We start from the raw sequence: 15518 nt of genomic DNA, 5'->3' as shown, positions 1-15518 counted from the left end.
CTGCATGAAAAACCTCCTAAGCTTATCTTTACCAGCTTAGGTCAAAACTTCCCCAAGGTACAAAATATTACATCCGTTATCCTTGGACTGGCCGCTACCACCACCAAACTAATACTGGTTACTGGGGAAGAGCTGTTTGGACGCGTCCTTCCCCCCAAAATACTTCCCAAAACCTTGCACCCCACTTCCTGGACAAGGTTTGGTAAAAAGCCTCACCAATTTGCCTAGGTGACTACAGACCCAGACCCTTGGATCTTAAGAACAATGAACAATCCTCCCAACACTTGCACCCCCCCTTTCCTGGGAAATGTTGGATAAAAAGCCTCACCAATTTGCATAGGTGACCACAGACCCAAACCCTTGGATCTGAGAACAATGAAAAAGCATTCAGTGTTTTACAAGAAGACTTTTAATAAAAAATAGAAGTAAATAGAAATAAAGAAATCCCCCCTGTAAAATCAGGATGGTAGATATCTTACAGGGTAATTAGATTCAAAAACATAGAGAACCCCTCTAGGCAAAACCTTAAGTTACAAAAAAGATACACAGACAGAAATAGTTATTCTATTCAGCACAATTCTTTTCTCAGCCATTTAAAGAAATCATAATCTAACACATACCTAGCTAGATTACTTACTAAAAGTTCTAAGACTCCATTCCTGTTCTGTCCCTGGCCAAGACGACTACAGACAGACACAGACCCTTTGTTTCTCTCCCTCCTCCCAGCTTTTGAAAGTATCTTGTCTCCTCATTGGTCATTTTGGTCAGGTGCCAGCGAGGTTACCTTTAGCTTCTTAACCCTTTACAGGTGAGAGGAGCTTTCCCCTGGCCAGGAGGGATTTCAAAGGGGTTTACCCTTCCCTTTATATTTATGACAGGTCATAAACCGAACTTTAGGAAAGCAGGAATATAGTAGGATTACCCATTTAAAATACACTGAATCTCCAAAGAAGTAAGAGGAGAACCAGGAGAGGTCAGAGTTGCTGGGGACAAGATGCCATGAAAGGAGAGTATAACTGTATTAAAAGCAGCAGAAAAGTCAAGGAGAAATGGGATGGAATAGTGGCCCTGAGAGTCTGGTGACAGCAGTTTCAGTGAAGCAGAGTGGAAGCCAGATATGGGCTGGGGGTGATCTGTGGTGGAGCTGGAGGAGAGGACCACAAGGCAATGATTGTAAATGGTGCATCCAGTGAGTTTAGAAATGAAGACTAAAGATGGACCCAAGCTTGGAGTGGCCAGAGAGATGAAGGATCAACATTTTTGAGGCTGTAAGGAGACTAGAGTATGCTTGTATTGTGGGGGCAAGGAGCCAGAAAAATGATAGGGGTGTGGGGGGGAGCAGTGGACCCCTGGGTGCGTCTAAATGCTTTTCTTAACCCCTTCTACAGTTTTTAGCTGGTGGATGCTGCCTATAGCATGAGTACAGTGACAGTCCTTCAACTGCCTTTAAGTGTTTATTCAAATGAAGAATAATAGGTTTGATTCTCATGCACTCTTCGCTGCTCTGGCAGTGTAACTTAGCCTTATAGAGGGTGAAAATTACTTTCAGGCGACTTCATGTTGCCAAAACTGTAGAGTGGCCATAACATAAATGACAATCTGGTCCAGTTTTGTGTGTGTGTTGGGCTTTTTGTTCTTTTGGTTGGGGGTCTGCACATGGTGGAATTCATAAACTGCCCTTTCATGAGATGGTCAGCTATCCAAACAATAATTGGGGAGATTTTTCATATTCAGGTAAATCTCTCTTAGCAGCTTGCTTTTATAAAGCTTTCCTTCTGCCTTTGCAGAATACAGAGCCTAAAATCTCCCCCAGTCCTTTCTTCCTAAAAATTACAAACTGCTCTGAGAGTGAAACTGGGTTCTTCCCTTCGTATGCATCAGTGCCAGTAATAAAAGTTCTGCATAGTGAATTGTGCCTTCAGTTACATCTGTGCAGCCCCAATGTCTTTGGCTTTTGCCCTCAGTGATAAAATTAGTAAGCAGTTTTAATGTACAAGAAAGAATGGAATCCAATTCCCTTGCTTGTAGTTGTGTTGGATGTGCATTACCAATCAAATTAAAAAGTTGTCAAAACTTACATTTGCCCATGAGGGGAGCAGGTATGCCTCCGAATACACAAAAAGAATAGGAGTACTTGTGGCACCTTAGAGACTAACCAATTTATTCGAGCATAAGCTTTCGTGAGCTACAGCTCACTTCATCGGATGCATCTGATGAAGTGAGCTATAGCTCACAAAAGCTTATGCTCGAATAAATTGGTTAGTCTCTAAGGTGCCACAAGTACTCCTATTCTTTTTGCAAATACAGACTAACACGGCTGTTACTCTGAAACCCATCCAAATACACAGGAGCAGATTTATTTAGTAAGAAAGTGCCTTTTGTACATGGTAACTTTTCAGAGTAAAAACACACTTCCAGAACTCTAGAACGTATATAGACAGGTCAGATATCCATATGAATATTGTTAAGCCAGTTGGTTACATTCAGCAGTTAGTGAGCTTGTGGAGTCCCCAACTTGACTTAGTTGGCGTGGATATAATCTCACTAAGCTGTTTTTGCTCTTTCCTCTCATACTGAGGGTCATGAGGAGCAGTCACTCCTTACTAAGTGCTCTTGCTTGTGGAATTCTAAATGTGTTGCTCTTGTCATCTGTTGTGCTAAAGTTATGGGTGAAGCTGCCAGCTCTACTTATTGTAAACAATTTCCAGGATAAAACCCTGCTCTGTTACTTGTAACTTTGCCAAACTACAGCCATTTGGGCTGAAATTTTCCATGCTGGGTTTTTGTCTCAGGCCGAATCTTTTTTTTTTTAATGTGTTTTTCTACAAAAACTGTTCAGCCATTTATGAGAGCAGAGAGGAAAATACTGTGTTTTGTCAATGTTAGTCTTACCATGGTTTCACAAAGAGGCTGTAGCACCTCTCAGCCTAGAAGCAGGGTTTGAAATTTGGCAGGGCAGGGGCTCTAAAGTCAGATGCCTTTTGCTGTTTCCATGAAAATGCACCAGATCTGCCTGAGTTATAAGCCTCTGAATGGCCATGTGCAAATGCTCAGAGACTCGTTAGCATTTGGCAGCTAAATTCTCCAAAGATTTTTGTCTGCACTGAGCATGTTCTAGCCCAGGACTGACCAGGACTTTTCCAGCAGTTGCTCATCCCAGCTGCTGTGGCACAGAGCAGCAAAACTGATAACAAAGCCATCTCTCCTGTGCTCTTTGCTCCTTCTGTTGGTACCTAGATAATGTGGAGGAGGAAGCAGCCTGACAAATACAGAAAGGCGAGTACCTGGATGGGACAGAGGCAGGTTAGTGGAGGAGGTGAAAGGGGATAACGATAAATAGGAGAAGACTGAGCCAGACAGAAAGGGACAAGCTAGGGAGGTTTATGCTATAAGACCGGAGTAGAAGGGTCTGTAACCACTAAGAACACACTCCCTATCCAGGACTTGGAATTGAGCTCTTGATTCCTGAGTCTCTGCTGTCTAGTAAATGCAAAGTGTGTATCTTATCTGTTTCTAGTGGCTGGTCCACAGAGAGGATAATAGTGTACTATTTACTTCATTAATTCAAGTACTAGAGGTTTGTGGATCTGAAAGTTGCAACTCTGCTGCTCACCTACCTGGGATTCTCTATAGTTCCACATGATGCAATTTCTGTGTTTTTTCTGCTTTGCATTTTTAAAAAGTAGGAATATTCATTAAACCTATGTTAAAAGAACATTGAGGTTTCAAAGTCAAGCATTCTGAAGGCCAAAGGCTTAACATTGCTTGTTCACCCTTAATGCTGCCACCTTGTATGTGTACATTGTGATAGTCTTCACATTTTTTTCTTCCCCTCGCAGAATCCCTTCTTCAGGGTATAGGATGAATGACATTCACTGTATGAATTTGCTCTCTGCTGAGCAAAGATATACTTGGGGAAATAGGGAGGGTTTGGTTTTGTTTTTTTAATCCAGACTTAATGAGCTTTTCTTGTTTTGCTAACTTTGTAGGTCAGCCTGTCCAAATCGCTCAGAGACACTACAAGCAGACTCGCAGAGTTAGGATGGCTACACAATAAAATAAGAAGATACACAGACCAGAGGAGCTTGGATCGTGCCTTTGGGCTTGTAGGTCAGGTATGTTGGCTCGGTTACAATACTTTGGTTTCATTCCCTTTAGGAACTGCTGGATCTAGAAATACAATATGGGAATGGTGGGGAGACTCTGGAGAATTCATAACTTGGAGTCGTTCCATATCATTTGACTTACTCCTGTGTGAACTGTCATTGTTGGCGATGAGCCAAAGTCTGGGTGTAGGGTAAAGGAACTCTCAGCTGAATCATAATAGGGTTCATTCTTGCTAGTCCTATGGAGCAGTCTTGCCCTTCTATCCCTAGTTGGGAGTGCCTCCTCCATAGACTTAAATTTAATTTTTTTAAAGTTTACTTTTATATTTAAAAAAAAAAAAATCCAGGAATGGCATAGTGACATTTCTGAGCTAATTAAAGTGTGCCCAATTGCATTGTTAGGAGAAAGATTCTGCTTTACTTTTGTAGTTCCCCCGTGAAAAATGTGTAAGGGAACACTTGACTAGCTGATAGATGATGATCATTAATGATAAATAAAATACTGCACTACTGAGGCTAAATGCAAATCACCAGTTATCTGCTGCCATCTCTTCTGAATGCAACATCAAAAGAATGTCAATTTTTGTTTTTATAGGTTCCATCACCATGATTTATAATCTGCAGTAACATCACAGCTGCTGTAAAACCTAAAACCACATTTACCGCTAAGACATTCCCGTTTCCTCTCACTTGCTCCCTCTGTAAAACTGGATATTATCCCTTCTGAGTCGTCAGAAATGTTGTTGTCCCTGCCTCTAGCCATAAGATCCTACCTAATCTGCAAAGAAAGTGAAGTGCTCCTTTCTTCAGTCTAATTTTTCTTGAGGTCAGTAGAGACACTATGGTGCTTTCTACTTTTCTGTCGTTTTTATTCTGTCCCCTTCTGACTGTCTTTTTTTCATTCTAAATATATATATATATTTATATAAATATATATAATACAATATTAAGAATTGTTTTCTAAAGGCTAATACTGACATCCATGTTTTATTTGGCTGTGTGTGTGTGTGTGTGTTTGAGTGTTTGAGAATGTGAAAAAACTCTCAATTTCTAGGTGAGGTTTCCTACCCTCTTTCCTAGAATAGTTTCCTGCTTATGCTTATTTTCGCTGTCTCTGGTTTTAGTTTTTCATTTCACAAAACAAGAGACTTTAAATTCATGAGTAAATTAAATGTTTATATCTCCGACATCAATTGCAAGTTTCAAGGCCTGTATAGAATGCTGTATAGGCCATCAAGTGTATCTGTATAGTTTTCCATTCATGATTTGTGTCTGAGACTAGCATTTGTGCGACTTCTATGGCACCAGTGTATGAAGATAAAGCTGTATAATTTACTTAAGTTGTCAGTAACTAGGCAAAAGATCATGTTTTATCATTCTTGAACACTTCTTTATTTGACAATTTCAGATGCTGCATGCTCAGCATTAAGAACTTACTATTGCAAATATACTGTGCAGTTGAAAGCCTCTTTAATTTGCTGTCTCAGAAAATCTCATCCTTATTTAGAGCACACAGAAAATTACACATTTATTTTAAACCTAAACCACCTGTATGTGTTCCTGTTAACCTAGCTTTTTGACTGAAATATGAGGGTCAGAAACTAGTCTGTCAGTTACTAGCAGTACGTGTTAGATACACTGCACATTGACCTTTTATTTTTCCACCTACGCTACTTAATTGTTGCTGCTTTTCCAGGATAATCAGCAGTGGAATATAATTACCTTACATGTTCACACATTCTCAAAGAAAATATCAAAGTAGGGTTGAGGTGCTAAGCATTTTAAATTCCCTCTCTTAAGCACAAGTTCTACTTTCCCCTTGAAACCCCTTCTTTCTGTGTTGTTAGCCATGTGAGACTTCTAGGATAATATCCAGTTTTCATTGCATACTTTATATTCCAAACCCTATTTTACCAGGTAATTGCAATTGGCACTGAATGCAAATTTGAACTATTAAAGTTAATTTCTTTTACAATAATCTGATGTCCAGTATGACTGTAAATGCTTTGAGTTTTGAAGTTAGAAATGTTTAACATAAGGAATGTGGAGAAGTAACATTTAACTAGTGCCTTTGAATGTTATCTTACTATAGACCCTACTTTGCCCTTCAGTTTAATAGGCACTGCTTTGGTAGATTACTAAATTGTACTGGAGAAACAAGTGAGAAGAAATGGAAAGTAGGGTTATATGTCGTGGAGTTTTTATTCTTCAGCAATCTGTACATAACTCTTGACCCCTCTCTGGATTAGCATAAATTTATTGTCGCGCATTTCTCTTTCTCATAAAATCAAATTGGAGAGAGGAACACTTTCACTTACTTTAGACATTTGATCCTATCCTTTAGACTGGTCACATTTTTCTTAATCTGGAAAGAAGATGATTCTTTTGATAAGGGACTTAAATTTATGGAAGGAAAATTGGGATTTCTCTTCCTTCTGTCAGTAATAATTATTCAGTGGGGTACACCTAAGGTAGCAAATAGTTAGTTTACTTTTACAGAGTACTGTTAGCTCCAGTTTTTTACTTTGGATTTGCTTGACTTGGTTTTAGGCTGAAGGGGGTAGGGAGTAGAAAAATTTCACTTAGCTGCATATGATGTAGCAGACTTCTTTATGTAAATTTACTAACCTGGACTGTTTCCAGTTAAATCTGTGAAGGCATATATCAAAATTGCTGATTTACTTTGATTAGCAAAGTAGTTTAGATATTTCATAAAGTGTTAGTCATTTGTTACTTGAAATAGATTAAAAAGCAACACACACTTCTGTCACAGTTCAAGAATGGTAATCAATTTTTGAAAATTAAATTAGTCTTTTTAGCCTACTGTGCCAGGTTAACAGAATTAATAAATAGTGATAATGGAGAATATTTCATATCCTCTCCTAGATCTATTTCTACCCAAATAATAATAAAAAAATGTCTGGGGAAATGTTTTCAACTGCCATTAGAAAAATATTTAATCAAAACTGTAGTTCAGTTATTTTTTGGTTATACTCTAGCAATATAGGCCTTCTTGGAAGAAGATGACAAAATGGTCTGTGATGCTTTTGCTTCTGATGGAGTGTTGTATTTGCAACTGCTCAAAGCTCATTTAAGTCAATGAAAGTCTTTCTGTTGCAGTGGTTTTCAAAATTTTTAGGCCCTTTCCAAATAATGTAGTCTACTGTGTACCCCCATCTGAGAGAGGGACATAATGTACCTTTGATTAGATTGCCAAATCTTACTAAGTAGAATCATAGAATATCAGGGTTGGAAGGGACCTCAGGAGGTCATCTAGTCCAACCCCCTGCTCAAAGCAGGACCAATCCCCAATTAAATCATCCCAGACAGGGCTTTGTCAAGTCTGACCTTAAAAACTTCTAAGGATGGAGATTCTACCACCTCCCTAGGTAACGCATTCCAGTGTTTCACCACCCACCTAGTGAAAAAGTTTTTCCTAATATCCAACCTAAACCTCCCCCACTGCAACTTGAGACCATTACTCCTTGTCCTGTCCTCTTCTACCACTGAGAATAGTCTAGAACCATCCTCTCTGGAACCACCTCTCAGGTAGTTGAAAGCAGCTATCAAATCCCCCCTCATTCTTCTCTTCTGCAGACTAAACAATCCCAGTTCCCTCAGCCTCTCCTCATAAGTCATGTGTTCCAGACCCCTAATCATTTTTGTTGCCCTTCGCTGGACTCTCTCCAATTTATCCACATCCTTCTTGTAGTGTGGGGCCTAAAACTGGACACAGTACTCCACATGAGGCCTCACCAATGTCAAATAGAGGGGGACGATCACGTCCCTCGATCTGCTCGCTATGCCCCTACTTATACATCCCAAAATGCCATTGGCCTTCTTGGCAACAAGGGCACACTGCTGATTCATATCCAGCTTCTCGTCCACTGTCACCCCTAGGTCCTTTTCCGCAGAACTGCTGCCTAGCCATTCGGTCCCTAGTCTGTAGCTGTGCAGTGGGTTCTTCCATCCTAAGTGCAGGACCCTGCACTTATCCTTATTGAACCTCATCAGATTTCTTTTGGCCCAATCCTCCAATTTGTCTAGGTCCCTCTGTATCCTATCCCTCCCCTCCAGCGTATCTACCACTCCTCCCAGTTTAGTATCATCCGCAAATTTGCTGAGAGTGCAATCTACACCATCCTCCACATCATTTATGTAGATATTGAACAAAACCGGCCCCAGCACCGACCCCTGGGGCACTCTACTTGACACCGGCTGCCAACTAGACATGGAGCCATTGATCACTACCCGTTGAGCCTGACAATCTAGCCAACTTTCTACCCACCTTATAGTGCATTCATCCAGCCCATGTTTCCTTAACTTGCTGACAAGAATACTGTGGGAGACCGTGTCAAAAGCTTTGCTAAAGTCAAGAAACAATATGTCCACTGCTTTCCCTTCATCCACAGAACCAGTAATCTCATCATAGAAGGCGATTAGATTAGTCAGGCATGACCTTCCCTTGGTGAATCCATGCTGACTGTTCCTGATCACTTTCCTCTCATGTAAGTGCTTCAGGATTGATTCTTTGCTCCATGATTTTTCCAGGGACTGAGGTGAGGCTGACTGGCCTGTAGTTCCCAGGATCCTCCTTCTTCCCTTTTTTAAAGATTGGCACTACATTAGCCTTTTTCCAGTCATCTGGGACTTCCCCCATTCACCACGAGTTTTCAAAGATAATGGCCAATGGCTCTGCAATCACAGCCACCAATTCCTTTAGCACTCTCAGATGCAACTCGTCTGGCCCCATGGACTTGTGCACGTCCAGCTTTTCTAAATAGTCCCTAACCACCTCTTTCTCCACAGAAGGCTGGCCATCTATTCCCCATGTTGTGATGCCCAGCGCAGCAGTCTGGGAGCTGACCTTATTCGTGAAAACAGAGGCAAAAAAAGCATTCAGAGTAACAGCCGTGTTAGTCTGTATTCGCAAAAAGAAAAGGAGTATTTGTGGCACCTTAGAGACTAACCAATTTATTTGAGCATGAGCTTTCGTGAGCTACAGCATCCGATGAAGTGAGCTGTAGCTCACGAAAGCTCATGCTCAAATAAATTGGTTAGTCTCTAAGGTGCCACAAGTACTCCTTTTCTTTTTGCAAAAAAAGCATTGAGCACATTAGCTTTTTCCACATCCTCTGTCACTAGGTTGCCTCCCTCATTCATTAAGGGACCCACACTTTCCTTGGCTTTCTTCTTGTTGCCAACATACCTGAAGAAACCCTTCTTGTTACTCTTGACATCTCTCGCTAGCTGCAGCTCCAGGTGTGATTTGGCCCTTCTGATTTCATTCCTACATGCTCGAGCAATATTTTTATACTCTTCCCTGGTCATATGTCCAACCTTCCACTTCTTGTAAGCTTCTTTTTTATGGTGAAATCCTAGCAGATCTTAAACGTGAAGCCAAGCTGGTCGCCTGCCATATTTACTATTCTTTCGACTCATTGGGATGGTTTGTCCCTGTAACCTCAACAGGGATTCCTTGAAATACAGCCAGCTCTCCTGGACTCCTTTCCCCTTCATGTTAGTCCCCCAGGGGATCCTACCCATCCGTTCCCTGAGAGAGTCGAAGTCTGCTTTCCTGAAGTCCAGAGTCCGTATCCTGCTGCTTACCTTTCTTCCTGTGTCAGGATCCTGAACTCAACCAACTCATGGTCACTGCCTCCCAGATTCCCATCCACTTTTGCTTCCCCCACTAATTCTTCCTGGTTTGTGAGCAGCAGGTCAAGAAAAGCTCCCCCCCTAGTTGGCTCCTCTAGCACTTGCACCAGGAAATTGTCCCCTACGGTTTCCAAAAACTTCCTGGATTGTCTATGCACCTCTGTATTGCTCTCCCAGCAGATATCAGGAAAATTAAAGTCACCCATGAGAACCAGGGCGTGTGATCTAGTAGCTTCTGCGAGCTGCCGGAAGAAAGCCTCATCCACCTCATCCCCCTGGTCCGGTAGTCTATAGCAGACTCCCACCACTACTACATCACTCTTGTTGCTCACACTTGTAAACTTAATCCAGAGACAGTCAGGTTTTTCTGCAGTTTCGTACCGGAGCTCTGAGCAGTCATACTGCTCCCTTACATACAGTGCTACTCCCCCACCTTTTCTGCCCTGCCTGTCCTTCCTGAACAGTTTATACCCATCCATGACAGTACTCCAGTCATGTGAGTTATCCCACCAAGTCTCTGTTATTCCAATCACGTCATAATTCCTTGACATCACCAGGACCTCCAGTTCTCCCTGCTTGTTTCCAAGGCTTTGTGCATTCGTATATAAGCACTTGAGATAACCTGCTGATCGCCCCTCATTCTCAGTATGAGGCAGGAGCCCTCCCCTCACAGACATTCCTGTCTGTGCTTCCTCCCGGTATCCTGCTTTCCCACTAAATAAAATACATTGTCTGCCATTATAGGATTTTTCTTGCATTCCCCGATGAGAGCCTGCGTACCCCACTTTGAAAACCATTATTCTATTGATTTCTTTGAGCTTTGGGTCAGGCCTTTGTAAATTTGACCACATCATCATGGAGTACACCTTTCAGACTATTTACACTTTTCATTGTTCTTGGTCTTCCTTTCTTCAGTGTCAGGTGAGGAGTGGCGAGCAGTTATCGTGTGTTCCAATGCCAAAATATACAATACTAATTTAAATAAGCAGCACCTAAAGAGGGAATATTAATTCTTTTCAAAGCATGACAGAAGAATGTACTGTCATGATGTATACAGACCTCTTCTTTATATTAGATACTAGTCTTTAACTGTATGTTTTTATTATTTAACGTTTATATTGCGGTCATGCCTAGAGGTCTCAATCAAGTTGAGATCCTTTTGTGCTAGGCACTGTACAAACACTGCAAATGCCATTCTTGCTCCCAAGAAGTCTATAGTCTTCATAGAACTGATATGAACAATGCTATTGTACTTCTCCTATTATTTTTAACCATTTGAGAACCAAATTACTTAGGGTATTGATGTCAGAATTTAGACTGTCAGTAGAATTAAGTTGGCAACCAGCAGAAATTTTCTTGTTCCCTGACTGACAATGTATATACCGGTTAGCTGCATGCTGAAGAGACAGGCAGCAGTTGGTGCATTCATATAATCTTTCTGGATGATACCTAATTTGACTTTCTTAAAGACACTTTAGTTACGTTTGTGGTTTTTAAAAAAGACGCAATCTTAATATCCGTGTTTTAAAATGTTAGATAAAAGTGAAAATGGAAATAGCATTTATTTGATTTTTTTCCCCCCCCTCAGAGTTTTTGTGCTGCCTTACACCAGGAACTCAAAGAATACTACAGGCTTCTCTCTGTTTTACACTCCCAGGTAAATTAATACTTCTGATTGGTTAATGAGTTCACCCTTTGGTGTTTACAAATCACTTCTAGAAGATTGTGACTTTTGGTTAGACAGTTTTTATTTAGCTAATTGATACAATATGAGCATTGTAAAAGCAGAAATCTGGCTGGTGAAGGGTCTAACTATGTGGGCGTCCGGCAACTATTAAGTAAGACACCAGGTGTGTCACTCTGAAGCCTGGAATGTCTATAGCGATTGTATGAAGTAATGGAAACGGCTACAAGCATGGTTGAGGACTCGTATGTTCAGAATATCATCAGGTTGAATCATCACTCAGTTTTGCAGTTTACCATCCAATTTTTAAATTCTCAGCCATTTTGGTTTCATGAATTAAATCTGTGCACGTTTCTTCTTTTAGTGCTTGTATATATCCATTACAGTGTAGGTCTGTGCATGCCTCTTTGCACTGGTGCAAGAGAGTTTTCCTTAGTGGTACCTGTAGAGGTGGCCCTGCCCACTGCCAAGCTCCATGTGTTGGAAAGTGAGGGTAGAAAGGGTGGAGTCACCCCACCCTCAGTTCTTTCTCACAAAAAAGTTTGTGGTCAGAGTCAGTGTTCGTAGTGGTACTCTTTTAAGCAAAAAAAATATATATATTTAATTTCTAACTTTCATTAATCCATTTTTTAGTATTTTATTTAGATTATTTTAGTTTTCAGGCTAACGTTTGCTTAGCAGGGCTTCTGGGCCCCACCCAGTACTGGGATGACCCTATACCAAAGTCCCTGAGGATCAAGCCTTGCATGGGCTGCAGAAAACCTGTGCCCATCAGTTTCCCAATTTGTGCTATCTGAAGTGCTTGGAGGAGGGTCATGTTAGAGACAGGTGCTCCATTTACCATGCTTTTAAGACCAAAACAAAAACTGAGGGGGGGTGTCTCCACTGCATCCTGGTGAAGGTAGCCCTGAGACTGGCTTTGGAATGCCCTTGGTCGTTGAAGGGAAGCTCTTCAGTAACCCTTCTCAAAATGCTTCCCCAGCATTACCACCAGAGCAGAGCCCCATCACCAGGTCCATTATCTTTGAAGTCTAGGGCTTCTGAACAGTCTTGACCAATGTTTTCCCCAGGAATTGAAATTAAAGGGGGTGTTTGAATTTGCCAGGGGGGTTCGAAAATGACTAAATTGACAACACTGCCTAGTTGACCACTAGGGGGAGATAGGGTGTTCAGGCGGCTGTAGGGAAATCCTTGGTCCTGACCTCCGAAACATAAGAATAATTCAGTACTGGTTCTTCGAAGTCCAGAGCTGGGGATTCCTCCGCAGAACTTCGGCCTGGTACCGATGATCAAGTGCTCCCCTTGGTTTGCCATTCCCTGGTACCAACTCATCCAGACAGACCTGAGTGCCCTCTCAGGGACTGTTGAGACTGGCAACTTCATTGACGATGATAAAGTAATCCTTCATTTTTGCAGGTCAACAGCCTATATTGTTCTAACTACTCCGCGGGCTAATGCCGCGGCCAGAGACTTACTGTGCATGTCGGTACTGCCTTTTCCCTTGTTTCAAGGACCCACCTATGGGATCGGTACAGCAATTGAGATCATCGGCGCTGGAGCACTCCAGTTGTGCATTGCCTTCCTTGGTACCTATCCCTATCCCTTTGGGGTCGGTAACAACTCCTTCACAATTCACATTGCCAGTGGCTAGGAAGCCTTCCATGTTACGTCCACTATTGTGCCCTGGATGTACATCTTGGTCACAGTTACAGAGGACAAATCTTGGTACCACCCAACACTAGCCCTTGGACTGCTGGCTCTTGGGTGCTTTGGTACCGAGAGTCTAAGAGCTTCTTCCTGCCCTTGTTCCCATGCTTGTTGGTGGAGTTCTGAGATGACTTCTAGAGACTGGGAAGCTTGAGCCAGGAGTGCCTGGTATCATACTAGCCCCCTCAGTGATCCTATCGGATGCTATGGGGGATGCCTCTAGCATCTAGATTTACTTCACCGATCCCTCACTCTAGTAAATCTATGGGGGGGACCCTTCTCCTACCAGTACTGACAAATTAGTCAGGGTCTGTACAAATCCACCAGTGGATGCTGCAGCCCTCGTTTTTTCTCATCTATCCTGGAGCCACAATCTCTCTCTTGGTACCACAGAAGCAGCCTAGAGAATGTTCTCCCTTAGTACCTCCACGGCCATCGTCGTCATTGCCCGATGAAGCCTTGGTATTGGTACTGTATGTCTCTAAGGTGCATCAGGAGCCCTGCAGAAGGACGTCAGCTTCTTCTCTGAGTGATTGCTCATGTCCATTGCATTGTAGGTATGTTCATGCCTCGTGCACAGTTGTTGAAGATTTTTCCCTCAGTAGTACCTGTTAGGGCCATGTGAGCACCCTCTGCTGCCTAGGACCACTGCACGCAGTATAACAGGTGGAGCTGCCCTTGACCCCTTTTAGTTCCTTTCTGCTGCCCAGGACTGTTGTTGGAGCTGCTATCCTTGGATTTGCAAGTTCTGCCCTCTTTTGTGTAAATAGTACCTGTTGTGTTAGTTTTAGTTTAGAGGTTTTATACATAATTTAGATACAAGAGTAAATTTAGATTATTATGTAGTAGCATGGATTCACCAGTTCCCATTTGGGTACCAGTACCAGACCCATGCCTTGTTCTCCTGGCTTCAAGTCCTGTCATTCATGTAAGAAGTGTATGCCAATGAGTGACCCGCACCCCAGTTGCCTTAAGTGTCTGGGACAGGTACGTGTGAGTGACCAATGTCAGATTTGTAGGGGGTTCAAACCCTGCTCAAAGAAAGACAGGGCAACCTGACTCAAGTATTTGCTCATGGAGTATGTTTTGCCCAGCATCAGAGCCTTCTGCACAGAGCACATACCAAGCATGTCCTCATCTCTTAGGGGTGCTCCCTCTGCTCTGACTGAGTTGAGAGGCAGATCTTCATTGCCTGTACTGAAGAAGAGGCAAGTTTAACACTTGGTACTGAGATCTTAAATCTTCCGTGAAAGCACTGAGTGGAGACAAGGACACAGAAGTGTTCTTAGAGAGGCACTCCCAGAAACAATCCTTAAGCCAATACTCCTGAGGGAATTCTGCACCAAAAAAAAAAATTCTGGCACAATATTTTAAAATTCTGCAAAATTCTGCAAATTTTATTTGTCAATAAATAAATGTGGAGGCTCCAGCATGGCAGTGGGGAGCACAGGCCACTGGTTGCATGGAGGTGGGAAATCACCCTGCACCTGACTTCCCCCTCCACCCCCCAAAACAAGGAACTTGGTGGTGAGGCTGTACCCGACCCTGACACAGCGCAAGGGTCAGGCCTGCCCCAGAAATACCCTCTGTGCCAGGTGTGCACAGAGAGGCTCACACTAGCAGGATCCAAGTGTAGAGGGGCTTGTTATGGGGTAAGAGGGTTTAATGTGGGGCAGTCTGGGTGAGGGCGGCTCAGTTGGGAGATCTGGATGCACAGGGGCTCGTTGCGGGATTGCAGGGGCAATAGGACTTGGCCAGCGGGTCCAGGTGATGGTGGTTGGAGCTCAAATAGGGTAGGGGTTCGATGGGCCTGCTAATGGGGGAGCCCCAGCTGGATGCCCTATGCTGGAATCCTGCTCCCCTTGCTGTCCCTGATTCCCTTATTCCCTTCTCTTCCCCATCCCCTCCCCATTCCTTCCCCACTGGCTCTTTCCACCACCCTGCCTCACTGTGGGGACTCACTGTTGTACAGAAAACAGGATGGCTCCCAGCATACGGAAGGGGAGCATGAACAACACTAGGACCCAGAAGGCAGTGTCCAGCTGCAAAGTCAGCAGAGCCGGGCGGCAGTCTCTTTCAGCTGGGCAGCTCTGCGCTTGCAGAAATGGGGGGGGGGTGCGGGGGGTGGCATGTGACCTGTGTGCCATACTCTTGTGCCACACCTCCTCTTCTTTGTTGCCTGATGAGGTGGTGATAAGAGTCTGCTTATCCCCCACCTGATGATTTCAGAGCTCATCACGACTTGGTGAGGAGAGTGGCTGCAGCTCTGGGCATCCAACTGGAAGAGGTACAGGAAAAGTCTTAACGGTTGATGGACATTTTCGTCTTGGCGGGATCATCTAGGGTAGCTCTCCTTAATAATG

General features: G+C 43.0%; 1 protein-coding gene across 2 annotated transcripts in view; it reads left to right on the top strand.

The window, feature by feature from the left end:
* Window positions 1-15518, top strand: part of TUBGCP3 (tubulin gamma complex component 3) — a 121181-nt gene that overhangs the window by 39120 nt on the left and 66543 nt on the right. Inside the window, exons 8-9 of one of the 2 annotated variants that reach the window (XM_084631503.1) lie at window positions 3990-4115; window positions 11353-11421. In XM_084631503.1, coding sequence (XP_084487629.1) covers window positions 3990-4115; window positions 11353-11421 — 195 coding nt within the window. The remainder of the gene's footprint in view (window positions 1-3989; window positions 4116-11352; window positions 11422-15518) is intronic. The other variant, XM_084631504.1, reaches the window with a different exon arrangement.

This window comes from Lepidochelys olivacea (genome assembly GCF_965140295.1).
Source record: "Lepidochelys olivacea isolate rLepOli2 genome assembly, chromosome: 1".
Classification (NCBI taxonomy): Eukaryota; Metazoa; Chordata; order Testudines; family Cheloniidae; genus Lepidochelys; species Lepidochelys olivacea.
This window is presented reverse-complemented; position numbering and strand designations above follow the sequence as displayed.